This window comes from Trachemys scripta, chromosome 9 (genome assembly GCF_013100865.1).
Source record: "Trachemys scripta elegans isolate TJP31775 chromosome 9, CAS_Tse_1.0, whole genome shotgun sequence".
Lineage (NCBI taxonomy): Eukaryota > Metazoa > Chordata > Testudines > Emydidae > Trachemys > Trachemys scripta.
Genome location: NC_048306.1, coordinates 19033210 through 19060460, shown reverse-complemented (window position 1 = coordinate 19060460; position 27251 = coordinate 19033210). Strand labels below are relative to the sequence as shown.

The window sequence follows — 27251 nt, the reverse complement described above, 5'->3', positions numbered from 1 at the left end:
GTGGTTTCAAAAGTAGGGCAAGAGCTTTTGCTTTTTGCTTGTTTGTTTTTTCCCTGTGAGAGTGCCAGGGTCCCATCCCTGCCTCTCAGAGCCCGATTCAAATTGGTGAGCTCGACACAGCAGCAAAGGACTTCGTATGCCATTACTAAACCCAGCAGGCAACCTTTGCTCCTCACGCCTTTGTTAAACTGCGGTTTTGATGTTAAACTGCTGTTTTCTGAACGCGCTATGACAATTGCAGTGATATGTCATATGCCAGTTACTATAACAACACACTTCTCCAGCGCTGCAGCTTGGCTCGTATCAGATGTGTCTGGAAAGAAAGAAATGCGATTTTGTTTACATTGGAAGTTTAGAAGAGACAGGGGCAAGCAAAAGCCTCTTTGAGGGAACTGACGTAGCACATTATATCTGAACAATGAGGTGTTAAAGTAGCTCTATTTCCTTTTAGGTTCACCTCCCCGGAACTTGGCATTTCTCACAAGGTCTCTTCTGTCTGATTATTACAATGGACAGCAACAGTTTTCTGTGCACCGTACTACAGGTCTCTAGATGAAACCGTTAAAGAGACTACACCACTTATACACAGAATAATTCCATTGCTAACTTAATGTCACAGCAGTTGTGACCCACAGTGACCCCTTTTGGAGATTTTGGGTTCAGCCACAGAGGTGTCATGTCCTGGGACTCTGACCTTTGTTTTAATCAATGGAGTGACTGTAGGGAGAGGTTGATATGTTTCATTCCCAGTAGAGAATAACATCCATGCTCACTAAGGACCTGATCCAACTCCCAATGTGGTCACAGGTACTTCGAATGGGAATTAAGAGAAAACAAATTCAGGCCACTTTAATTCTGAATGACATTGTCCATATAGGGATTTCATGCAGCTTAATGAATCCACTTCAAATTCACACTTTTAGTTCAATCAGATTTTCCTGGATGTCCCCATGTAGACAAGCCTGTAGGTGCAACCTGTGTGGATATTAATTACACTTACAAAAGAGAATCCACTCCTTTGAAAATTTACATTATGTTTATAAAGTTTTCTCCATAATAATCTTAATCTTATTTTTAGAAGCAATAGTATTTTCAGATAACTCCCTCACTGAGGGCCTGATCTTTCAGTGAAACCCACTGAAGGACAATAGGAGTCTTTCCATTGACTTTAATGGATTTTGAATTAGAACCGAGGGCATTTAAGGGTTTTTTTAAATTGGTTCCTATGCGATTTTTACAGAATAATGCAGGTGCCTTGCTGAGTGCTTTGTCTTAGTGCAAATACATGCAATTTGCATGAATCTGCCATACATTGTAACTCATGGCAATATGTTCATTTCTAACATAAAATGTACAGTCTATGCTGAATTCTGAACCCTATTTCTGTTCTTTAAGAAATGAACTTCTATCAATTATCTGGATTAATTTTTTGTCCTCGGTCTACCCATCAACACTTTCCTGGGTAGCTGTTTTGCTAATGTCAATCAGGGCTAACATCAAATGTTTACATAAAGAGGATATTAACATCTGCCAAGATTCTATCCGCCATAATTAGTAATTTGCCCCAGGCAGCTGCTTTCAAATTAATCTGGTTCGCAGATGGGACTGAAATGCAATGTCTCAATAACTAAAATACAAAAAAGTGTTTTCAGTATTGATACTTCTGATTGGATTTGTTTCGATGGTCAAAGGCCCCATGAGTCAATGAGATCTCAACAGACACCAATCCCCATATCTTCCAAAGAAAAAATACTGCAGAAATAAGCCCAGGGGAAAATTGTTGTTGTTGTTTTTTGTTGCAGAAAACACTGTAGGGAATGAAGGACAATATTTAGGATCTGTGTTAATAATCCTCAGACACCTGATAGAAGCAGGCTGTTAAACTTGATAACATTTGATAACTTAAACTTGACCTCGAAAATCCTGTGTCAAATGAGTTGATGAATAAAAGTCTGTCTTAATCTCTGGGTAAGTAAATACCAGAGATCTGTTGCCCCAAGGCAATCTTTCATGAACCATAAACGATATGCTACATTAAACCTTTTCATTCATACCAAAGCCAGGTTACTTCTTTGATTGGGGGTGTTTCCAGTTGAGTAGTCATAATCATGTAGGGAACTTCTTCTCAACTAAAAGAGAGAAGAGAAGAGTTTCTCTAACCTTTCCACACACCTCAATTTAAGCGTAACTGAGTCACAGAGTAACTAACTATGGTTATGAAAATGAAGGAAACAGCTTAGATACCACAGAGATGATCGTGGTATAAAAACTAGATACGAAAGAATGAAAAATTTTGGAAACCAGTGGGATTAGGTAGGACCTCTACACAGTGAGAGGATTGAAGGTGTGAACTGCCCATTCTTTTCAGAGCCATAAGAGAGATCATCCCTTATATTTCTTTCCTGTAGAAAAAGGAATGACCATTGCCTCTGACCTTACTAAAGTATTAAAGAAAAGCAGGGATCTGTGTATTCGCAGCACAGTGGTATCAAACTCCAGAGCTGCAATGCTGAGACGGTAAACCAAGGAAGAAATGAATGTGGGAATGGTGTCCATGGAGAGGCAAGGCAAATGGATGTGCAGTGCACGTACTGCTCCACATAGTGATTATGGTGGAAGCACAACTTCAGTGTTAGTTCTAGGACATCTCTGAGAAGATGCCTTAGCCAACCTGCCTGAGATGTCACAGAGAGGAGCATGTGAAGTGCAGGACATCAGAAACTGACAACAGGCAAAGGGAGCACAAAGCCTAAATGTAACCACCTGTCTAGGAACTTCTGTGGCCTTCATCATTGTATCAGAGCATCTGAGACAAGAGTTTCAGTGGAACAGGAAAGATTTAACAATAGTTGGAAGGGTTTAGAGTTATCCCAGAAAAGGTTCAGAGGGAACTGTGGTACTAGAAGAAAGTTTGCTGTAGGTACTTGGTATGGGAATATTTGAAGACACCACAAGGAAGAAAGATTGTTTCTGAAAATCTAAAAGTGATTGTTGCAGCTCAAATGTCTAACAGCTCTGCCAGCATCCAAGCTTTTCATTATTTTTATTGCTGTAGTAAGAACTCACAGCTATAGTTAGCAACAGGCCTTTGACAGTGAAAACTGCGTCAGAAATGGAGTCCATCTAATTAAACCAACAGCAGAGAAATCACCACTTCATTTAATCATCACATTAATCAGGAAAAAGCCATATTTTAAACCTCAGAGTAGGTAGCAAAGACTGGATGTGTGGAAGAACCAGGAACAACATCCTCAGGGTGATATACCAGATTGTGGCAGGGTGCGTGTCTCAGCCACATCCTCAGTCACTCCAGGAACTGCCCAGACTCTTTTCTTTTAGTGTCCACTCTGTATAATATATTCAAGTCCCTTCCACCAACAACTGTACAGAAGAAATACTCCCTGCCTCAAAGACAGACAGAAGGTCAGGGAATTGGAACTATGATGGACGCTGCACTAGGAACCTTCTTTACTCATTTAAGAGAGTGTTGTTCCTAATACCTCAAGTAACGAGCTCAACATGACCCTATGTCACTTCCTAGTAGCTCATAAAAATAAATTTCATTGATCCCCAGTAGCTTAATATCATGCCAGCTCAGCTGTCTGATCAATCTGGTGACCAGAAATCCAAGAACAGGGGAAGAAAGTTCCTCACACAACACTGTGCCTTTCCAGAGATGGGTGCTAGCTGCTCGAATTAAAGCTGGGTGAACTATTTGCAACAAACTCTTTGTTCAACAAATTTAATCCTTTTGCTGTTTCTACACAAACATTTGTTTTGATTAGTTTGTTGTGGTCATGGTTCATCAACATATTTGGTAACGTAATGGTTAATCAACATATTTCAGGCTCGGGATTGTTCACAAACACCATGACTGTGGCTTCCGATCTTCATTATTTGTGCAGCTTGATTGTCCCCTAAATCACATATTTGTTTCTGCTTCCTGACTGGGTGCCTCCCAAGCCCAGAAAGAGATTTCAAGCTGGACACTCAAACTCTTTAAGCACGAATATTCATGAATATCTATTTGTGCCCTGAGTATGGGTAACACTTTCTCATTCATATTTTCAAAGGAAAGTCTGCCTGGGTGAGTGTTGGAGGAAAGTGAAGAGAGCATATTGTGGGCCCCACCAGAACAAATTCATGGATTTTATTAAAAACTAATGCTTGGGCCTAATCTTAAAGTGCAATCCAGACCTGGACCCGAACCCAACCACAACTGACCTGAAGCTGACCCAAGAGTATTGAGTCATTTTCAGAACTGACCCAACCTAGAACCAAACACTTCATGTTGACCTGTGTCTATGCTGCCTATGTCATGTCCTTGGGGCTTGACCTGGTGGGGGCTTCTTGCTTCCCTCATCCCATACGTGTGATCCGTCTCCAACTGCCTTCTGCCTGTGGAGCTGGGGAAGCAGCAGCTGCATGCGCTGCACCTGCCAGACACCACCGCCTAGCTGTGCTGTATGTGCTGTGGAGACGTGCTGCAGCTCATTCGCAGAGTCACTCTGCAGTGCACACAGAACACAATGAGGTGGCATGGCTGACAGGAGCAGGGCATGCAGCTGCCGCTGCCCTGACCCCATGAGCAAGAGTTTTCAGACCTGACATGACTCAAGCACTTTAGTTGGGTCCCATCAGATTCGGCCACATGGCAAGGCTCTAGCTCACAGGTACTTTTTGCAGTATTCATCTAGATCTGCTCAGAATGCCGGAATTACCCATATCTACCCTTGCAGTTCACTTACCCCTACACTGTGGCAATAACTTACCCTTTACAGTGCCTGACAATGCAGTGTTTACTAGTGACCAGATACTTGATTCCCCCTAACTCTGGGACTGAGAATGTTATTTCTGTAATACTTCCCACCTCTGCTTACTAGTAAAGTGGAAATCCTGTAGAGACTGTCCAAAGGCCACTCTCCGCTTCAGTCTACCTTGAAGGAGCATGTTGGCACACCAGCCGAACTGAGATGGTTCTGGGCAGCGTGCATCATGGTATTTAGTTCATGGGAATGTGAACAGGACTCAGGTGCAGCACTTGAATATTCACCACGTAGAAAGAAAATGCCAAAGTTCTGATTCTATTGATGAGTCAGATCTTGTTCCAGCAGCATTTAAAGTGGGTCATTAACGACGTGGTTTTTAAGTGATAGCATTAGAACCAATGAAGAAAGGTCTTGGATAAGTGGTCGCAAAGAGAACGAGGAGTACCTTGTGGCACTTTAGAGACACCTCGTTCGTTTTGCTGATACAGACTAACACGGCTACCACTCTGAATCCTGGTAGCAAAGGAAGATCTTACGAATTCTGATTTTTTTTCCTATTGGGAGAAGCAATCTATTTTCCAAATTGCTATTTTTTGTCAGCAACGACTCTGTGGTCTTTTCACTTTCTAGTTCAGAAGCTGTAGCATCAAATTTCATGTTCTGCTCTTTATTACAAAAACAAAACCCACCAGCCTGGCCTAACAAAATCAAAATGGGTGGAGAGCTAAGGAATTTGCTTTGTAAACTTAGAGCTCTGTTTTGTGGAAGACCATTGGGCAGGGTCAGACAGCATTAAGTCCAGCACAGAAGTGATCCCAGATATAACCATTTGCGTAGTTTTTTGTAATGCTGCTCTTTTGCCATCAAATCTGAAATTTAAAGAAATACGGTTAAGTAGGAATTAAAAACAAAACAAAACCCTCTTCTAAACAAAAGCCGTCACATATTTAATCACTGAAACACAAGGATTCATACCCTGCCTACATGTATTAATAAATTACAGGAAAAGGCAGGCATTCTACATGAAAAGAAGATGACATAAAAGACCATAGATAGCATAAATATTAAATTGTGTTAGCACATCTTGTCCCTGTTACCGTTTTGTCTGACTTGGGAATGTGTAGGTCGAATGAAGTAATTTAAAAAGGCTGGAAATGCAATCATCTTTTCTGAGTAAACCTTAGAAAAAATCTTGAATAATAATAATAAAAAGCAGATGACTTTACACGCTATGCCTGATAATCATTGCAAATTGCCAACCATACAATGACTTTACTTCAGCATGTTTGGGTTTCAGGGAATGCTTATCTGTAAATCGTACAATGTGTAAGGTGCAGTGGAGCTCCAAACCCTTTATTTGGGACAAAGTCTAAACAGGACTGGAAGTGGATAGCCCTTCAGCAAGACGAATTTCCCATCTTTAACAAAACAAAACAATACAAAAAGCCCACTATTGTCAGGCTTTAGTTTATGTTGGGGTGGTCAACCTGAGCCTGAGAAGGAGCCAGAATTTACCAGTGTACATTGCCAAAGAGCCACAGTAATATGTCAGCAGCCCTCCATTTGCTCCCTCGCCCCCGCTCCCAGCACCTCCCACCCACCAGCAGCCCCACCGATCAGCGCCTCCCCCTCCCTCTGTGTACCTCCCTATCAGCTGTTTCATGGCATGCAGGAGGCTCTGGGGGCAGGGGAGAGGAGCGAGGGCACAGCAGGCTCAGGGGAGGGGATGGGAAGGGGTGGAGAGGGGGCAGGGCCTGTGGCAGAGCCAGTGGTTGAGCAGCGAGCACCCCCCAGCACATTGGAAAGTTGGCGCCTGTAGCTCTGGAGTCGGTGCCTATACAAGGAGCCACATATTAACTTCTGGAGAGCCGCATGTGGCTCCGGAGCCACAGGTTGGCCACCCCGGTCTATGTTGTCATCAACACTCCTGTTCCCATCAATGAATAGCTCTTCAAATCGTAATGACAAAATGACAAAGGGAAGAAATAGTGCTTTATATTTTTAAGTGGGAAAAAAAATTCTCATCTGCACTAACACGTCTGTCAATGTGGACTGCAGTAAAGGGGCTAAGTTTGATTTACTTCTTTATCAGCATTACCTAGACATGTTTCTGAACTGCTGCTGGAGGATCTTGGGAAATGATTGTTATGTCTAGCAAGTAACTAGGGAACAATTGGGCTTTGGCAAAGCTTTAATAATGCCAGTCACCCTGTGAGCCAGATTAATAATAATAATAATAATTAATGGAGATATCCCATCTCCTAGAACTAGAAGGGACCTTGAAAGGTCATTGAGTCCAGCCCCCTGCCTTCACTAGCAGGACCAAGTACTGATTTTGCCCCAGATCCCCAAGTGGCCCCCTCAAAGATTGAACTCACAACCCTGGGTTTAGCAGGCCAATGCTCAAACCACTGAGCTATCTCCCCCCCCATCTCAGTTATATCACTGTAAGTGTGGAGTAACTCTGTTGAGTTACTCCGGATTTTTCTCAATGTAAACAAGGTTGGAATTTGGTCCTCTGTTTATTCTATTGAATTTAACAAATATTATTCAGCTAGCCCTGCGCTTGTAAATGAATAATAATAGAGATACATTTACTAACTGGGGGAGTGGAAGCATCAGAGAGCCACATCACAACACAATATGTAACTTGTCATTATCATAAATGTTTCAATTGTGTTTGTACAAATCAGAAGTCATGAACATAAAAGAGGATTCAGTCGTTCAAATCCTTACAGCACAGAATCCAATCCTTGCTGCTTTATAATCAATGGAACTAAAACAATGAGGAATCCGGGTGGCACCTTAAAGACTACCAAACTTACTTGGGCATAAGCTTTTATGGGTAAAAAACCCACTTCTTCAGATCCACTTCTTCAGTCTCCATGCATCTGAAGAAGTGGGTTTTTTACCCACAAAAGCTTATGCCCAAATAAATCTGTTACTCTTTAAGGTGCCACCGGATTCTTCCTTGTTTTTGTGGATACAGACTAACATGGCTACCCCTCTGATAATGGAATTAAAACTTCCTTACGACATGAGATGAGCCTTCCAAACTGGATTCTTGTTCCAGTAGGTTCCTCTTAAGTTGTGTCCCTTGCCTCAGTTAAGAGCAAACCAGGAGGTTGAATTTAATTTAAAACACAAGAGGTATAAACACAAGCTATCTAATTATTAACAGCATCCTGCTGGGATCAGGAGAGGAGACTATGCATTGGTTACCCTCCCTCTTTGTCTAAACATCAACTGCCTCATCTTACTTCTTTCATTCTCATCAGGAAGGGAGAGTGACTTATGCAGTGTACTGCTGATAGATATGCTTATGCCCGTAAAGGAGGACGTGCTCATTCCAGACTGAACAGTGCTAGGCCACTTAGACATTATATTTGCAAAATCCTTCCCTTGTACAGACTTCTCTCTCTCTCTTCTCATATTTTCTCCACAAAAGAGGAGTTATTATTGCAGCGTGAGCCATAAATAGTGACATCTTTCGACAGTCTATTTGGCTACACTGCAATTCTTAAACACATGGCTGAGCACGACAAGCCAGGTACAACTCTGATGCCACTGTCAAATGCCCTAAGTATGCTTGCTAGCTCTGCGTAGGCTATCCCAGGGGTACATCTCGGGTTTTAAACACATGAATAAGCAGCCAAATTAAAACTAAAACAGTCTAGAGCAAATATGACTGGCTGAATATCTATTTTGCTTCTTATCATCGTTGTCTAAAAAAGAGCTGGTTGTATTAAAGTCATATGTTTCCCCTCTCTTGCATTGTTTTCCAAAGTAAACACTAAAGTGCTTACAGTAGGCCAGTGTTTTTGGCCTTGACAACATTTTAAAATATAAGTACTGTATTATATAGTTACCTTTGGTTAGTGATTGGCTACTACAGTGTGCTGAAAATGGTATAGATCCAAATTTTGCTCTCAGTTATGCCATTGTAAATCTGAGGTACATGGACATTTTTGGGTTTACACTGATGCAGTTTGAAAGCAGAATTTGTCCCAATGGCAACATCCTCAGTTGAGCATATTAGCTTAGCTCCATTGAAGTTACTGGAGTCAGACCACTGAAGATCAGGCCAATATGGCTGAAAGCTTGCCTACAACTGAGTATTCTTAGTGCCAGAGTTAAAAGATGTTCATGACAAGTCTAAAGACAAGCCTAGAACTTTTTTCCTGTCACCAAATAGATGGTGGCATTCACCATGTTTTATTAATTAACCCTGTAATTTCACTCAATGAATTGCTCTGTATTGAAAAATCAACCACTGTGTTTATACATTGTTACTGCATTGTGCATCGTCACTGTTTTAGCCCTGTAAAGAACCTCTCTAGGGCCTGGTCTACACTAACCCCCCAATTCGAACTAAGGTACGCAACTTCAGCTACGTGAATAACGTATTAATAATAATAATAAGTTCGAACTTACCGCGGTCCAGACGCGGCAGGCAGGCTCCCCCGTCGACTCCGCATACTCCTCGCGCCGAGCAGGATTACCGGAGTCGACGGCGAGCACTTCTGGGTTCGATTTATCGCGTCCAGACAAGACGCGATAAATCGAACCCAGAAGTTCGATTGCCTGCCGCCGAACCAGTGTGTAAGTATAGACAAGCCTTAGGTGTATCTGACTAGATGATAGGGCCTTGAAATCAGTATCTCTGGAATCACTGCTTAAAACTGATGTTTAGCATCCTCTTCATTGTATCAGCTAATGTTGCATTTTTCAAGAGGCCCACAATAGAAAAAGACACAAACACCTTTTCGGTCCAGAAAGTCTGTATCATGGATCCAGGCAGGGAGGTGGGATCAGAAAAGTCACATGATCCCGTATGTGTTTTCAAGCCCTTGTTGCCAATAGCTGCTCTGTAGTCTAACACTGACTCTGTCTGTCCCCCATGTCTCTCTATTTTCAGAACAGAATCTATAAGTGTCACAAACAGGATAGTGATTCTGAACTGACAACCAGTGTTAAGGTATCTTCCCAGTCACACTGTCACTATGGTCTCTCAAGTTTCACAGTTGGTGAGAGTTTATGCTGCAAAATCCTCTTTGTTCTGGACCTACAGATGCTGGCTAGGCCATTTGTGGCAGTTGATAGGATGTGGCTCCTTTACAATTGTGCATAGAAAATTGATATACTACAAATAAAGGTTCATTGGTCAGTAGATTATCCAGACTCTGATTTTGTCATGTTTTGTTTTCAAGTGTTGTAGTTGGACCTATACATGAGATTGTACCAGGGGATCTTTTGTCTAGTGATGCATTGCACTCTGAATCAGGAAACCCTTTAGATTTTCATTCTATCAGATATTAATTAACAGCCACATTAAGTAAACGTTCATATCACACTTTTACACTAGTCCAGTATAGCTGATTTATGAATTAGAGATGAGCTGAGTAGCTGATGAATTCAGATCAGGTAAGGTTCAGGTCAACATTATTACTGATTATTTGCAAGCACTATCAACATGCTAATACCCTCTGTGCTATACAGGACACAGATATACAGCCTGTCCCTGGCCCAAGAAGCGTACAGACTAAGAGGTAGATAAAGCTAAAACAAGATGTACTGGGAAGCCCAGAGAAGAGTCCAAGCTTAGGTTTTGTTTGACTTTCCTTATCTCATTCTCTACTCCTCAGAGAAAGCCGTGAAGATGGGAGAAAGAATTAAATGAGATGTCAAGTCTGGTTTCATTGGCAGAGCAAAGGGGTGTGTGATAGGTTCGGAAATATAGACTGGGGCAAAACTGTGCAGTCTTGCTGGTGAAGATTCAGGTTTGAAGTTGAATCAGAGCTAGTACTTGAGCTTGGGTTTGATGGCACTGAAATCTTGTGAACTCTTCTTGTGAATTTCAGGCCCAAATGGTGGAAATCTTTCCTGCTCACTTTATCTCAGGTGTTTTCTGCTATCTTTAATAGGGGGAAATGTCACATGATTAGCATTCTCATGAGATTATTATTTACTTTTTGAATTGTATTCCAAGAGTGCCTCTATATCCATTTAGATCAGGGCCCTATTTTGCAGGGTGCTGCACAATCACATAGTAATAGGTGGGTCCTTCTAGGTGAAAAGAAGATATAACAAGTGGGTGTAACAAGATGAGGGTAACTGTCCTAAGAAAAGGTAGCTGCCCAGGGTCAGGATTTGAACAATTTGGCAAGTTTTCTTTTAGTGCAATAAATAATTAACAAACAGTCCCAGTAATCCCTGCTGGCCACCTGATTCGTCGTTATCAGCTAGCAATTTCCTGTAGGCTCCACAGTGGAAGTGAATCTTGAGAAGGGCCTGGAAAGAGAACAGGATCATCACGTTGGGCCAAAAATCTCATAAGAACAATTGTTCCCAGCTCTGTCCAAATAAGAACTTCAAAATAAACCCCTTGTGGTTCTGAATCCAACCTATGACAAAACAGACAGTGGCTAGATCAGACCCACATACTCTTCTAGATGAATAGCTTTGGTTTTGAGGTTCTTCACTGTGGTTCATCTTGAGGGACGGAAGTTATTGCTTTATGAGGTGTAGTGTAGTCTAGTAGTCTTCATCTTCTAACTGTGGAAAGGAATAACTACTCAGCATGTATAGAGTGTCTGTCATCTAAGGATCTTAAAGCACGTTATAAAGAGCATATTATCTTTTTCTTGTAGCTGGAGGAAACTGAGTCAGAGAGGTCAAGTGACTTGCTCAATGTTACAGCCTGGACCGGAATCCAAGCCCTTGTTCTCCCTGTCCTGTGCATTGTTTACTAGAACATGTTGCCTTTCCAATGATGAATAAAACAGTGTTTCTGCTGGTGGTTTGAAAACTCAGAAGTAGATTGAGCAATGATTCCATGTGAGGGAAAACTGCAATGTTTCCAAAATAGGACAGGAATTAGTTAAAAAACCCAATTATCACTCGTTGCAGGATCGTCAAAAAAGGCAATGAGGTGGTGGGTGAGTAGCCCAGCCTCGTGAGGATTAACTCAAGGAAGATGTTAATAAGTGTTCAATCAGTGGTTATAAATGGTAGTTTTAATTTCTGAAGCTGACACTACCGAGATAAAACTCAGGAAAGGCACATGCTGTTATGTGAGAACTGACAGTGGGGTTCTGAGGGATTCAGCATAACAGCTTGTGTCAGGGGATGAGGTTAATGGAAAAGAATTTGTTATTCAGGTCACTTAATGAAAATAACCTTGGGAGAGTTTAGCACAGTCTTTGGGGTAAAATAATTTATTCCTATTCTACTTCCATCACTGTAATTTAGCCTAAAATGTGGAATAAGCTGACCTAAACATGAGCTCAACCTGTGAGAACAATGCAAATATATGCTGAGCCACAGACTGAGGCTGTCATTATCCAATGACAATACATCAAATATTGCATTATCAGCAGAGGATTTCCAACTTTTGAACAGAAGAGTCACACACTGAGATCTGTGTCTGAAAACCAGCAGTTCCTGACGCAAAAGTACCAAAAAGTCACAACATGTAAAATTTTTGGCCAGCCGACTGCCTTTAGCGTAGATCAATTAGGAATGAAAAGAAAAAAGAAAGAAAAGAAAAGAAAAAGGTTCATTGCAGCCCTCATTTTCACCAGGTGTCTCTCTATTGCTGCTTTGGTTTGTAATACAGCTGTAATTAGAGATAGACCCAAGTTGTATGTGCTTAAGGTACTACAAAGGAAATTAGGAGACATGGGTTCTATTCCTCACATTGCCAGTGAACTGCTGTGACACCTTGCGCAATACCCAGAGCTGACAGTGCTTCTGTTTCCCTTCCCACTCTCTGTTGCTTTCAATTGTAAGCTCTTCCAGGCAGGGACTGTCTCTCACTATGTGTTTGTATTATGCCTAGCACAGAGTTCGAACCCTGGTTTGGATGTCTAGGCTCTACTGTTATGCAGACAATAATAACGGATCAGGGCTAGGATGTCCAATTCTGAAAGCCTGCTAAGGTCCAGGGTAGCTTGGCTTGGCTCCTTCCCCATTTGTGTCACTATTTTGTCTGCAAATGTCTTTTACTTAAAGAAATCTGAATCAATCATTCATAGAAGGCTGAATATGCTCCCTTTACAATTCTAGATACAGCACATTCAATCAGGAAAGAAGCAAATTAAACCTGTCTCCTGATCATAATGAGGTTTACAGAGGGGAAAATAGTTTCTTTTCAAAATTGAAGCCTAGGATCTGGGTATTGTAGCCAATAGCTACTGACTATACAAGAGAGAGAAATAACTCGGTCATTATGTACTCATACATGCATTTTATTTTAGGATTGAAACTCTAGTAAATGTGGCCAAGTGAACTCTGTACCTTTCATTTGCCATTTAGAAAGGTATATTACTAAACTGGCAGAGTGAGCAACCAGCAAAAACCTTGCAAAGAGAGTGTCAGGGGGTAGCCGTGTTAGTCTGTATCTACAAAAACAAGGAGTCTGATGGCACCTTAAAGACTAACAGATTTATTTGGGCATAAGCTTTTGTGGGTAAAAACCTCACTTCTTCAGATGCATAGAGTGAAAGTTACAGCATCTGACTCCTTGTTGTTCTTGCAAAGAGAGCTTCCCTCCATGCTATTTATTGCCAAGAGCTTAATAGGTTTCTTAAAAGACAATAATCACCTTGTTTTACAAAGAGAAAACAGCTACAGCTTTCTTAAGCAATCATGCCATGCCATGCCATGCCATGCCCTCTTCCCCCCTTCAACCATCCTCCCACTCCTGCCCTCAGTGCACCCAGTGAGCCATTTTTATAGGATTCCTGGGTGTAAGCCCTTAGCTCCTGATTGCCTTCAGTCAGGAGCTCTGCCTTGTTAACACAATTCTTTCCACCTGTCTGGGTGTGGCTTGCTGGAGAATTAACTCCTATTTTGCTGTAACCAGGCCAGCACCTTGTTATGTTTGCAAGCACAGGCACTTCTAGCCAGCTCGGTCATCTGCTTTGCCATTCTCACCAGCAACACACACAACCCACCTAGCCTTTTGCATGTTTGGGGGAAATTATTATAGATGGTAGCCCCAAGTGTACCTCTCTGGCGTTCAATCCTGCTCTAGTGGCTGGACTGCCTAGAGGTTTATGAGTCTACTAAAGCAGGGGTGGGCAAACTACGGCTCAGGGGCGACATCCGGCCCTCCAAATGTTTTAATCTGGTCCTCGAGCTCCTGCCAGGGAGAGGGGTCCGGGGCTTTCCCTGCTCCGGCACTCCAGCTTGGGGCTTGCCCTGCTCCGTGCGTGCTGTGGCTCTGCATGGCTCCTGGAAGCAGCAGCATGTCCCCCCTCCAGCGCCTATGCATAGGGGCAGCCAGGGGGCTTCGCATGCTGCCCCCACAGTTCCCATTGGAACCACGGCCAATGGAGCTACAGGCGCAGCACCTGCAGATAGCGCGCAGAGCTGCCTGGCTATGCCTCCGCGTCGGAGCCAGAGGGGGGACAGGCCGTTGCTTCTGGGAGCTGCTTGAGGTAAGCGCCGCCTGGAGCCTACACCCCTGACCCCCTCCCATGCCCCAACCCCCTGCCCCAGCCCTGATCCCCTTCCTGCCCTCCAATCCCCCCAGTCTCCTCCCAGAGCACCCTCCTACACCCCAAACTCCTCATCCACACCCTACCCCAGAGCCTGCACTCACAGCTGGAACCCTCACCCCCCCCTCCACACTCCACTCCCCTATCCCAGCCCGGAGCCCTCTCCTGCACCCTGAACTCCTCATTTCTGGACCCACCCCAGAGCCCACACCTCCAACCGGAGCCTTCACCCCTTCCCGTACCCCAACCCCCAATTTCATGAGCATTCATGGCCTGCCATACTATTTCCATACCCAGATGTGGGTTTTAGATGCCCACGTTCAATCACTGATGCTCACAACCACCATTACATCATGTTACAGGTGTCAGATAAAAGGATTATTAACTAGCTCGAGTGTTTTTTTTAATGGACTGAGTAATGTTTCTTGTCATTAAAATCCTTCTGTGAAATGCCTCTGACAGTCACAAGAGGGAAATGTGCCTGCAATTCACCATAACCTGCAATCACACTTTCAGCAGCAGAATGTCAGCCACAGGAGTGAGTGCGGAGGGTACATGAAATACAGTACGCTTGAGTGATTATTAACACACAACAAAAAGAGCTACCTATGCTGCAAATGGAAACACACTGAGGCGTGGGTCTGTATGAGCATTTCAGTATAATTCTGCACTCTGAATATAGTAATGAATCAGAATAGAGTGAACATTAACCTCAGCTTTTAACTACTTGAAAATTGTACCAGTAGCCGAATAACGCACACCCTGTAGTGGCTGATTGGTAGTAGATTGCGGCTCATTAATTTTACATTTAATATTTTTCAAACCTTTTAAAAAATGTGACCTGAGGGCATTTATGTAACATTCTCCTCCTTTGGAGAGTTGTTCCTACTAAAAGAGTAGGGAAAAAGTTAGCAACCCCTTTGCTCAACTAGGGACCGTCATTTTATTCTGTGTTTGTACAGCACCTTGCACAGTGGAGTCCTGGTCCATGACTGGGACTCTGAGGCACTACTGTATTATAAATAAATAATAATAATATATTGATTGTTTGGGGGGGGGGGTGGCTCTCCTTTTGTGAGGTTCCCTGGGCCTTTCTCTCACAAACCCAGCTGTCCTTTCAGTAGCAATTTATGAACTAGGATCTTCTTTCTATCAACTTTCTTTATAAAAATGAACATGGGCTATTGAGCAACCTTTATACCAGCATGTGAATTAAAGGGCCATGGATTGCTGCAGTGAGGCACTCGGCACTTTTGCCTGAATGGGGAGTAAATAAGGTTTGCTGAATGTGGAATATTATGAATGACCATGTTTAGTATAACTATACAAGATGAATGTCTATTTCCTACTCCCCTGAATGAGATGATTAATTATTAATTGTTGTTATTATTATTATTATGTATTTATTTGTTATGTGTAGGTCCCTACCTTGATGATGGACACCCAGTTTTCAGAATTCACCCCTGATATCACCCCAATAATGTTGGCGGCCCACACCAACAACTACGAAATCATCAAACTGCTTGTCCAAAGACGGGTAACAATACCGCGCCCCCACCAGATCAGATGCAACTGCGTGGAATGTGTCTCCAGTTCCGAGGTGGATAGCCTGAGGCATTCCAGGTCAAGGCTGAACATCTACAAAGCCTTAGCCAGCCCTTCGTTGATTGCCTTATCGAGTGAGGACCCTATTTTGACAGCCTTCCGGCTGGGCTGGGAGCTGAAGGAGCTCAGCAAAGTGGAGAATGAGTTCAAGGCTGAATACGAAGAGCTTTCCCAGCAGTGCAAACGTTTTGCTAAGGACCTTTTGGACCAGGCACGGAGCTCCAGGGAACTGGAGATCATTCTCAACCACAGGGATGATCAGAGCGAGGAGCTGGATCCCCAAAAATGTCATGATTTGGCAAAGCTAAAGGTAGCAATAAAGTATCATCAGAAAGAGGTAAGAGTCATCTTAATGTGGGGGTTTGCCAAAGCCACGTGTGTTGGGTAAAATGACTTATTTCCTGGCCTACCTTGTGTTCACTGAGGGAACACCAGGACTGTGACCGTATTTGGATTGAAAGGAAGACCAGGTGCAAGTAGAGCTACAAGAGCTGGTTCTAAACCCACCCACCCTCAATGACAACTGAAGTCAATGAGCACTCGGGGCCCACAGTATCCCCAGGGAGGGGTGCAGCGCGCCACAAGATCAAGATTAGGTATTTGCCATCCTGCTTTAGCATTGATTGAGTACCTCATTTTCTGTCTAGGACAGATGTGAGTCAGACTTCAATTAAAACTGTGCCCATAGCTATCTAAGAAGCCTTTAATGATTACTAAAGATGCTAGCACCAAATCCCCTTCCAGGCACCCTCAGTAATCTTCCTATTCTCACTAAAGTCCAAGCCCTGGGCCTTTCCAATGGCAAGACTGCCTGTGCAAGGGAACTCCTGCTAGTATCAACAGCTCTCATCATCCCACCACTTCTCAGAGCCCGTGGATTTGAAATTTGAGAGGATGTGACTACAATAGGCTCAGTGTCCCTAAGTAGTTCTGCAGTGATGAGATGTGAAGAAAATCAGAGAGGATTTTAATAAGCCTTGAGTAGGCGTCACAAAGAAGGCGCCTTAAGGACGATGATTCTGGTGTGTTTCATATCCCTAATGCTCACCCTGTTTTGTTTGCAGCTGTATTTCAAACACACTGAAGTGAAGCACAAACCGTGATTCTGTGCCCTTGGTGGGCACTCTGGTTGCGAATGCATTTGCAAACAGTGTTCAAAGTTGTGAGCTATAGATGGGCTCCCTCATTTCACTACTGCTGGTAGGAAGAAGGGGAGAAATCTGGAAAAGGAAGGAAAAAGCCCTTGACAAAAGGAGACGCGTAACAATATTTTTGGAGGCATCTTATTGGCTCCTATTCCACCAGTTCAAGTGTGGCCTACAATATCCAAATTCCTGTCACATACATTCTAAATGCCCAAACCCATGTGACTGCACAATTAAAGTTATGGGCATGTTGTTAACAAGGGTAATGGTGGACAATTTGCAACCGTAATGATCACAGTTGCTACTAAGCAAATACTAGTTTAAACTCATATTTCTCACATTTGGGTACAGGACCTTTGTCTACAGAGCCATACAAAAATATTACTTCACACCTGAAAAACCCCAGTTTGATTCTTCGGCTCTGCTTCATCCAAGCTCTAGGGATGAAGAAACCAGAAATGGAAACTACTGCCTTTAGTGCCAGAAAAAGGAAATAATGCTTCTGCTAAAACATGAGAGAGAGCCATCCAAAAGCCCTGTACAGCCAGAGACACTTCAGTACCATTCAATAGACAAGTGCTATGAATCTAACTCTAGTAAAATGCATGGTTTCATTAGTTCTATGGACATGGTTTCATTAGTTGACTCTGGATTTTCTTTCTGTTCCCAAACCAAGGACAGAACTCAGTAGATTATATATCAATTGCCATTTGCTTGTGACAGCCCTGGGTTGGAAAGGGAAAGACCTGATTAAGGAGTTTAATTTATTTTACTGTCCATCGCATTTGTTTTCCACCTGGGTGGGTGGAGGGTTTCCTAAAGCCTCCTTGAAGCCATTGTCCTGGATGAGGAGAGCTCAACATGACACATTCCATAGCCCATAAAGTCGGCTCCACATTACCAGAGGGAAAATTGCAGAGTGGTGGAAGATGCATCTTTCCCATCTTCTACTCATGGCCTGCTATCTCTGCAGAGCACATAGCCCCAGAAGCAAAGAGCAAGGCTAGAGTCTCAAGTTTGGCCATATCTAGCACATGATAACAGATTGCTACACTGATAAGCTATAGGTTGGACTAAGAGTGAAATACTGCCATACCATGCCAGTTATTCTTCATATGGATTTGTGATATTGCTCACACTGATGGAGTTTGGGAATCGCTTAAGTGGACGTGGGAGACACATTGGATGAAATCCTGGCTATGTTCAACTCAGTGGCAAAATTTCCCGTGACTTCAGTTGGGCCAGGCTTTCACTGAATAAGTTAAATAAGGTCACAGTCCAACTAAAATTTATGTCATGTCACATTGTGATGTTTTTCAGTATGGTAATGGGGTGTCATTAACATTTAATGTGGCATCACTTCATCACGACGCATTGCCGTTACATCACAGACGTCAGCATCATCGTGATATTACTGCTGTAGACTGAGAAGCTTTGACATACTGGAAGCCAAGCACTCGAGTTGCACAGTGGCAGCTTTTAGGAGTGACTCACACTACATTTAGGTGTTATTTATTAAGGGCACATCTCATAGGCTGTAGCTACCCAACGGTTAAAATGAATTCTAGCTGCTGCTGCTGCTTCGGAGTTCCTACTGAAATGTGTTCTGGGACACGGGAGCAGCTGGCCACTCCTGCCCAGATCGCCTTAGATACGACAGATAAAACTTTCAAAAGAACTTAAGTGACTTAGAAGCCTCAATGCCAATGGGACTTAGGTTCCTAAATCAGTTAGGGATTTTTGAAAATGTTCCCCCTACATCCTTAGCTATTATGGTGATGGACGCTATACAAAACACTTAAGATAGGTCTACACTACGGGGGGGTCGACCTAAGATACGCAACTTCAGCTACGTGAATAGCGTAGCTGAAGTGGCGTATTTTAGGTCGACTTACCTGGCTGTGAGGACGGCGGCGAGTCGACCGCTGCCGCGCTGCCGTCGACTCTGCTTCCACCTCTTGCCACAGTGGATTTCCGTAGTGGACGGAAGAGCCATTGGGGATCGATTTTATCGCGTCTTCACTAGACGTGATAAGTCGGTCCCCAATAGATCGATTGCTACCCGCCAATTCGGCGGGTAGAGAAGATGCGCCCTACGACAGATCAGATAGGCAGCCAGATCCTTCAACTGGAAGAGCTTTTCTGTTGGAAGCTGTGACTGGAACTGGGAGGAGAAAAAAATATTTTACTCTATTTATTTTCATATTTTTATGAGTGACGCAGTGGAGAAACTGGAATGGCCTTGTCAAAATCAGGGCAGTCCCACAAAAACTCCAGCTGGTGGCACCCTTAAAGGTAATTACAGAGGGGATCGTAAATGGTGTAAAGTGGCAAGGGTAGGTTGTTATGTAACTACAGTATAAATAAGCACACTGATTAGACCACAACAGTTCCTTATTTTCAGCAGTCCCACCAGGATTTTGGGGAGTAAGCCTTCAAATCATAGGGCGCCTTCCACTTCCCGCAATGGACCTCAATGCGAGTGTAGATTGCCTGTCACCTTATAGGATTGGGCCTTATTTTTACCGGAATGGTGCTTGGCAGCATGCCCGCACCCACACTTTTCTGAGCTAAGAGCCATACCTTAGATTAGTGGCTCTCAACCTTTCCAGATGACTGTACCCCTTTCAGGAGTCTCATTTGTCTTGTGTACCCCAAGTGTTACCTCACTTAAAAACTATTTGCTTACAAAATCAGACATAAAAATACAAAAGTGTCAGTGTTAGTGACAAATTGCTGACTTTCTCAGTTTGTATGAAATTTTAGTTTGTACTGATTTCGCTAGTGCTTATTATGTAGCCTGTTGTAAAACTAGGCAAATATCTAGATGAGTTGCTGTGCCCTTGGAAGACTTCTGCGGACTCCTGGTTGAGAACCACTGCCTTAGATCACTACAGATTCCAGGTGTCTCCGGACATGCATTTATCCTGTTGCTGCTCTTCAGAAGCGCTCAAGCAGGAGTCTGTAGAGAGACTGGGCCTTGTGTTTTGTTAGTAGCGAAACAGCATGGATCTGGATTAAGTATGAGCCATTATTTGCAACGGGAGGCTGCACTGTATTGACACTTTGTAAAGCTGTAATTTGTTTAATTGTTTTTTGACATTTTTCTGCCTCTTTTTTTGGTCGGGTTTGACTGGCTGCGTAACGCCGTATGTTTCACTGACGTGCGTATGTCAATTCCAGTGTGTAAATGACGTCAAATGGAACACAAGCACTGAACTGTCAGTTTAAATCAGTGCAGTTTCCGTTTGCAATGTCTGGCTGCATAGGGCCAGAATGAATGTGCCTCCAAAGGGAAACAACAACAACCCTGATCTACCCCCACAGCTCCCTGCTGTTTGCAAACAAGTGATGAATACAAACAGCCCACCCACAGCATGTTTCTAATTGTTGCGCAATTTTCTTATCGTAATAATGATAATAACAACAAATCATCAGGCAAGATATAAACATCCTTGCCAACATGTGAAAACTGTAAATAGGGACATTTGGTGACAGACATGGGGAAACGCCTTTTATCTTAATTGAAAAAGATTGGACTAAAAGCACTTTCCAGAGGGACAGAGAGGAAGAAGGAGAGAGCACTTGTTTTTAGGAGACTTTTCCTACTGAGTAGGAGCATAAAATGGTGCTATCTTGCCCCACTAGCTCCAAAGTCAGTGGGCGTCTTGTACGCAAGCATGGACCCCTCTCTATAACAGGCTTCTGTGTTTAAATATCTCTCAATCCCGCCTTGCCTAGACCAGCAAAAACATAGCAGGCTCTAGACATGTATTGACACAGGGACAGATCATTATTCATGATTGCTAGAGAAGCCCTAGTGAAGGCTCATTGCAGATGGCAATGCTTCCATTCAGAGCCTTTCCCAGAAGCCGAACTATGCTATTCCATGTGTGAACTTACTGCCTGGCCCTGAGTCAGGGAAGTTTTCTCTCCATTGTTAGCAAATATTATGTTAACGATAAATGATGTGGCAGTCGCAGGCCATGTCTACAACTTTAGTCAATGCAGGTTATTTCTGCATAAAGTTGCCACAGTTAATATATCACTTCAGCATGTGCAGACTTGACTGCTTGCATCAGCTCTGTGCATCCTCACCAGGAGTGCTTGTGTCAACACAAAGTGCATTGCATCATGGGTGGGTATCCCATTGTGCCATGCGCTACCCTGTGGTGGAATTTTGTAATGCCCTTTTGGGGAATTTTGTAATGCATTGTAGGGGACACACAAGTTGCGCGGCAAGGGGGCTGAGAGAAAGAGGTCAAGTTTCCCTCCTGCAACTTTCTCCACCCATAATGCCATCTGTGTCCCATAATTTTTGCACCTTTTTTAATGTGGTAAGGTGGGCTGGAGCCAAAACAGGGATATATGTGCCATCACCCGACGGCAGTCCGGGAACCCCATCGCTGCAAATCCAGCCACTATGTCCTGCGCATTGCCAAGAGTTACCGGCCTGTGTAGCAGGAGATGATTAATGACCCTGCACACCTGCACAGAGGCCCATATTATGGATATTCCAACTCCAAAATGATTTCCGACTAATCGGTAGCAATCTGGCACTGCAGGAGTCCACAGTGCAATCACCCCTTGCTTCTCAGCTGTCAATTTCAGTGGCCTCCTTTACCTTTAATAGTGCTTCAAAGTTTGTGAGCTCAGGTAAGGCAGTCAACTGAAAATTTGGCCCCGTATCTTTACATGTATAGTATCTTGACTTAACTTAATTTCATTTGTTAGGATTCGCTGCTTGGCAATATACATGGGCAATCAGAACAATACTTTGCATTCCTCTATCACCTTTGTTGTTATTTAATGTTTATATTGCAACAGTACCTAGAGGCCAATCAGGCCAGGGCCTCATTGTGCTAGGGGCTGGATAATGACAGTCCTTTCCCCAGAGAGCTGACAGTCATTTTAAGGAGCCATTGCACTTTGCTAATGAAGTAAGCCTCACAACATCCTGATAAGTCAGGGGAAGTATTTTTGGCCCTACTATTACAGATAGTTTAAGTGACTTGTCCAAGATCATAGGACGTCTGTGGTAGGGCCAGGAATAAACCTTATATCTCCTGCCTTCTGAATCTGGGAACTAGCAATTCCCCATATCCCATTGACTGAGGCACCTGAATGCCTTTAAAGATCTGGGCCTGAGTTGTTGCCTTGTGTAAACGTGCGATGGCTCACCCCTGCAGTGCCTCCTGCTGGTTGTCTCTGGGAATTAGCTCATCCAGCCTCTGGGGCGCCCTCTGCAGGCCGGTGTCCCACTGCCACTTGACCCCCATGTCCCTCCCAGACCCGGTGCCCTGTTATCTGGGGTGCTGCCCCTTGGCAGTAACCCCTTTCTCTCAGGGTCTCCCCTCCCCGGGGAACCCCCACCTCACTTCAGTATAAATCTACTGCCAGTCATTGTCTAGCCCCTCGCCCTGGGGCAGACTGCAGTATCAGCCTACTCATCGCTGGCAAGGTTGGGTTTGGACCTGCTGCCTTTTCCTACCCCTGGGCTGCCCTCTGCAACCCCCAGTACCCGTTGGCCTTCTGCTAGGCCGCAGCCTGGGGCTTTCCAGGCTGGAGCCTCCCCAGCTCCTCTGCCTTTCCCCAGCCCTGCTCCATTCAGGTACCCTGTTCAGGTCCCTGCAGCCAGGTCCATCTCCCTCTACAGCTAGAAAGAGACTGCTGAGCTCCTGCCTCCCAGCCTCTTATATAGGGCCAGCTGAGGCCTGATTGGGGTGTGGCCCAGGTGCGGCTGCTTCCCCAATCAGCCTAGTAGCTGCTTTCCCTGCCACAGCCCTCTCCTAGGGCTGTTTTAAGCCCATCAGGACAGGAGCGGGGTAACCACCCTGCTACACCTTGATCAATAGCATCTGTCCCCATCTTCAGCAGTACATAACCCCAAGTCAATTGTAGCCTAATTACTGCTGAAAATGCCACACCGCTTTTTATTTAATTGAGTGTGGTGAGTATGAAAGGTTTCCAAGGAATGTGGTTTGAGTCCACTTTACCTTAATTATGTAGATCCATTCTCAAGACTTTCTAACTGAGTCCATAGAGGAGCCTTTCCCTCTAAAACAGGGTGCTGAGGTTACCTAGACCCATCATATGTTTAAGGATTGATCTTTGTGTTACTGGTGATTCATACTGGTGCAAGATCAGAATCAGGCCAATTATACCCCAGATATATTATTCAATGTATTCATCTGTTCACAGTGCTGCAGACTTCCCCCGACTGACGTTTTTTCCCCCTTCATCACACCCCAGTGCTGGAACTGCGGATTTGCTCCCGGTGTGCTGCCTTTGTTCTGGGGCTGTGTGAAAGGAACAGAAGTTCAAGTTCTCACTACAGTTTAATGGCTCCATAATTCTGAATGTGCCGTTAAAAGAATCATAATGAGAAAAGATGGCCAAGGCCACAGGCAGTTCTTGCTTATTGAAGTCTTGACCGTTTCTGTGCTGACCCAGTCAGTGAAATTTTCAAAGGCATTAAGGTACTTAAAGATGCAGCGAGGTGCCTAGTGAGATTTTTAAAAGTGCCTAATCATTTTAGGACCCAGATTTTTAAAAGCATTTAGGTGCTGCTGTGCCAAGCACTGCACTGCTTAATCAATGTAGGTGCCTAAATCTCATTTTCAAAAGGGATGTAGGCACTTGGGAGCCTAATTCACTTAGGTGTTGCAATGCTGAGCTCCACAATGCCTAAATTCTTTAAAATTCTGGGCCTAGTTGCCAAGATGCCACTGAAATCAATGGGAGGTAGGCCCTTAATTGTGTAAGTGCTTTTGAAAATCCCATTAGGCACCTCTATGCATGTTAAGACACCTAAATACATTTGAAACTCTGGTTATCTGGGCCAAGTTCTAGCAAAAAATTAACCAAGCCTCTCCCCCCTTGGGGCTGAACGCACGTGATAGTCACACCACCTACGTCAAGACTTGACACAAGACCCTTGCTGTCCACCATGGGTTGCAACTCTACCGAGTGAGTTGGAGGAAACTGTCCCAGTGGCTTAGCTAGCACCTACCTGAATCAGTGCAATGCATTCTTCTCTGGGGGATGCTCTAATATGCATCTCATTGGCCTTGTCACCTGTCTCTCTACCTGAAAATTGCATCCCTATGTCTCTATCTGAGTCCCCCCATCCTGTGGCTGGAGTTGATGTATAACATGAAATCACTGCAGACAAGAAGGGAACTAGAAACATTGTTATCTGCTAGCACCCTTCTTCCTTAAGACTCTGTTGTGTCTCTAACACAGATATTTGTTTTATCTTCACAATAGCAGAAAAATGGGTCATTTCAGTCCTGCAGCGTATACAGCCCTACGTTCGTTTTGGCCAGAAAGTTAAATTTGCAAATATTTTATAAACTGACAAATATGTAGCTTCTGAGTAAGAGCACTTTCCTTTTGGGGGCAAAGAGTGGGAAAAAATAAAACATATAGCTGTTCATGTTTATTTTTGGATAAGCTAATGTGCATCCTGGAAGGTAATTACTTTTTTACACAGGAGGAGAAGAATCAATTATGATAAGAGAGATTAGAATGTGCCCTGGGGTGGTTTTCATAGCATATCTCTTGTTTATAAATGTTCAAATCCACTATGTAATGCTCAGTGTTCCTCTCAATCTTCCTGGCAATGGAAACAATCCTAAGGGTGGAATGGTTGCATGCCATGAGTTTCAAAATACCAAGCAAACTTGATTTATTTAGAAGACAGAAGGGATCTAATTGTTGTGCTACATTCCTTCATGGTGTGCAAAAAAATCAAGGCAGCTTTGGCACAGTATGAATGTGTTGATTAGATCTGGTGGTTTTGTATCCATGTTCCTCCGATCAATTTCCCAAAGAATTAAGCTCTATAAAATCAATGGAATTTATACTGAGAGGAGAAGGGGAAAAAGTCACTTCTCTAAAACTCTAGGCTTCCTTAGAGAGACAAGGTGGGTGAGGCACTAACTTGTGTTGGACAAGCTGAAAGAGACAAGTTTTCCAGTGTACACAAAGCTCTTCCTCAGGTCTGGGAAAGGCTTTCTCGACAGTTACTTAAAAACACAATCAACTATAAAGACAACAGGTCTGATTCTCATTTCCACTGCTCTAGCAGTGAAAAGGGACCTTAGGTCGATTGAGAATATAATTTATGCCCACTTTAAGGCGCTGACAGAGTAGGGTAAAGTGGCAGCTGGGAATCAGCTCTAAAGGACTAGATTCTCCACTGCCTTGCCCCTTGAGGAGTCATTTGCGCCTGTGCAAAGTGAGCATAAAACGCTGCTAAGCCAGAATGGTGCCGTTATGCACCATTTTGCCTGGTTATGAATTGCCTTCCACCCTGTGAAATCCTTTACACTGCACTAAGTCAATGTGGGCAAAACATCAGCATTCTGACCGGTAGTGCTTTGTGTCCGTGTTTTACTGACAGGTGACGTGGACTATGCAAGGACGACACAGCGGAGAACCAGGCCCACTTCATGTGCGTGTGTAAATGATTCCACAAGATGCACGGCCAGGGAGAATCAGACCCATTTAAAATGCCACACAAACCATTTTTACCGTGCTGAGAGAAAATGGCATTTTATCTACCCCTGGATGGCTTAACACTTTCACTGAGAGCTCAAAGGACTGTATGGAATTCCCTCATGGCAGGCTTACCCTCAATTGCTATTACTCACTTTACTCTTTAAATCATTGACAGGAGATCTGAAGGAATCAGATGGGTTTTGTTGGGGTTTTTATTTTATTTTTGACCACTTTCACTTTAGGACATAGCTTTAAAAGTTGTTTCCTAAGATAAGGAGTTGAGTTACTGTTTCCCCAAAACATTTATATAGACAAGTGCATCTAGAGATATATTAGTTGAGTGTATGGACAATCATTCCAGCCATGCTGTATATTGCTCAGCTGTGTCTTGAGTGTGTCAAATTAGATGTGCAGCATCCCCAAGAGAGTTTGAGTAAACCTGGAGAATTTCTAAGGGCACTTCAGTTTGCTTATAAAAATATCGCAGGCTCATGAAGGATGGGGTGTGGAGTATGCGAAAATAAAAGCCAATCTACTGTACACTGTTTATATCTATTTCTAATCCCATTCAGTTTTCTTGATGGAGAGCCAAGGACATTTTTTTGCTGATAGTCAGGTGCAGAGATATTTTCCAGTGGTTTTGTCTGTTTTAATGCAACATTGCCTAGAGGTATAATAACACAAAGCTGACTATTTCTAGTGTGCTTTTTAAAGGCAAGACGTTTAAAACTGGCTTTTCAAGGGACTGCATGGCTCAGAGGATCATCATCCTTAGTTACTGTTGGAGTGAAAGTATTTCACCATCCTCAGAAACAGAACAGAAATATGCATTGAACACTTCTGGTTTTGCAGCATTATTTTTGGTAATGCTACCATCTAGTAATGGATGAATAACACTGTCAGGATTCTTTTTGACTAGTGGTAACATGTATCAGGCAAGAAAGGTAAGAATAATTTTTCATTAATATTTTCTTGCCCCTAGTCTCTGGTCTGAATGACATCTTGGACAGAGAGAAGGGAAGGAATGTTGAAAGTAAAAGGAAATTGTCATGAACTCAAGAGCATACTTGAATGATTAAGGGGGTACACCATTTCCCTTAGCTCCATAGATTGCATCAATCTTTCTGCTGATGATAGGAGGGGCTTTGAAAGCCCAAGCTATGGCACTGGACATGATTGATTTTGCTTTCTAAAGACAACAGAGAAATATGGAATGGGGGAAAGAAGTGATATATTGTGTATCTTAGAAACAAATTCATCAGTCTTCTCTTGTTTGAAGGTCTACACCACCCACTCACAGTCTTTCCAGTTACCCTGATGTTAGCATTGAAGGATATATCATTCACACTCCAGTTTGTGAGATGCCCAAAGATATTAATATCCATGGGGAAAAGTCTTTATACAGAGCCTCCTGTTGGTGGTGGAAATGGTGCTATTAGTGATCTGATTGGAGTAGGTTTCAACTTTTCTCGAGCTCATCAGGGGAATGTGTTGTGAAGCCCACAGACAACAGACTAAGGATTTCACTCCCGGTGTCTATTATGTCTGCAATAGATGCATCATCAAAATAAGCCATTTGGATACGTCATGATTAGAAACATGATAATTTCATAGTTCTTCATTCTGGGAAAGTGAGAGTGAATGTGATGGATAAACTGACTCATTATAGTCCTCCCAAACTGGGATCTTGTTCAGAATGGCATTTATAATGTGACTGCAGTTGC

At 43.4% G+C, this 27251-nt stretch overlaps 1 protein-coding gene across 1 annotated transcript in view; it reads left to right on the top strand.

Moving 5' to 3' along the window:
• The window catches only part of TRPC5 (transient receptor potential cation channel subfamily C member 5), a 135777-nt gene that overhangs the window by 49786 nt on the left and 58740 nt on the right, over window positions 1–27251 (top strand). Inside the window, exon 3 of the mRNA XM_034782691.1 lies at window positions 15693–16214. Within this exon, the coding sequence (XP_034638582.1) occupies window positions 15693–16214 (522 nt within the window). The remainder of the gene's footprint in view (window positions 1–15692; window positions 16215–27251) is intronic.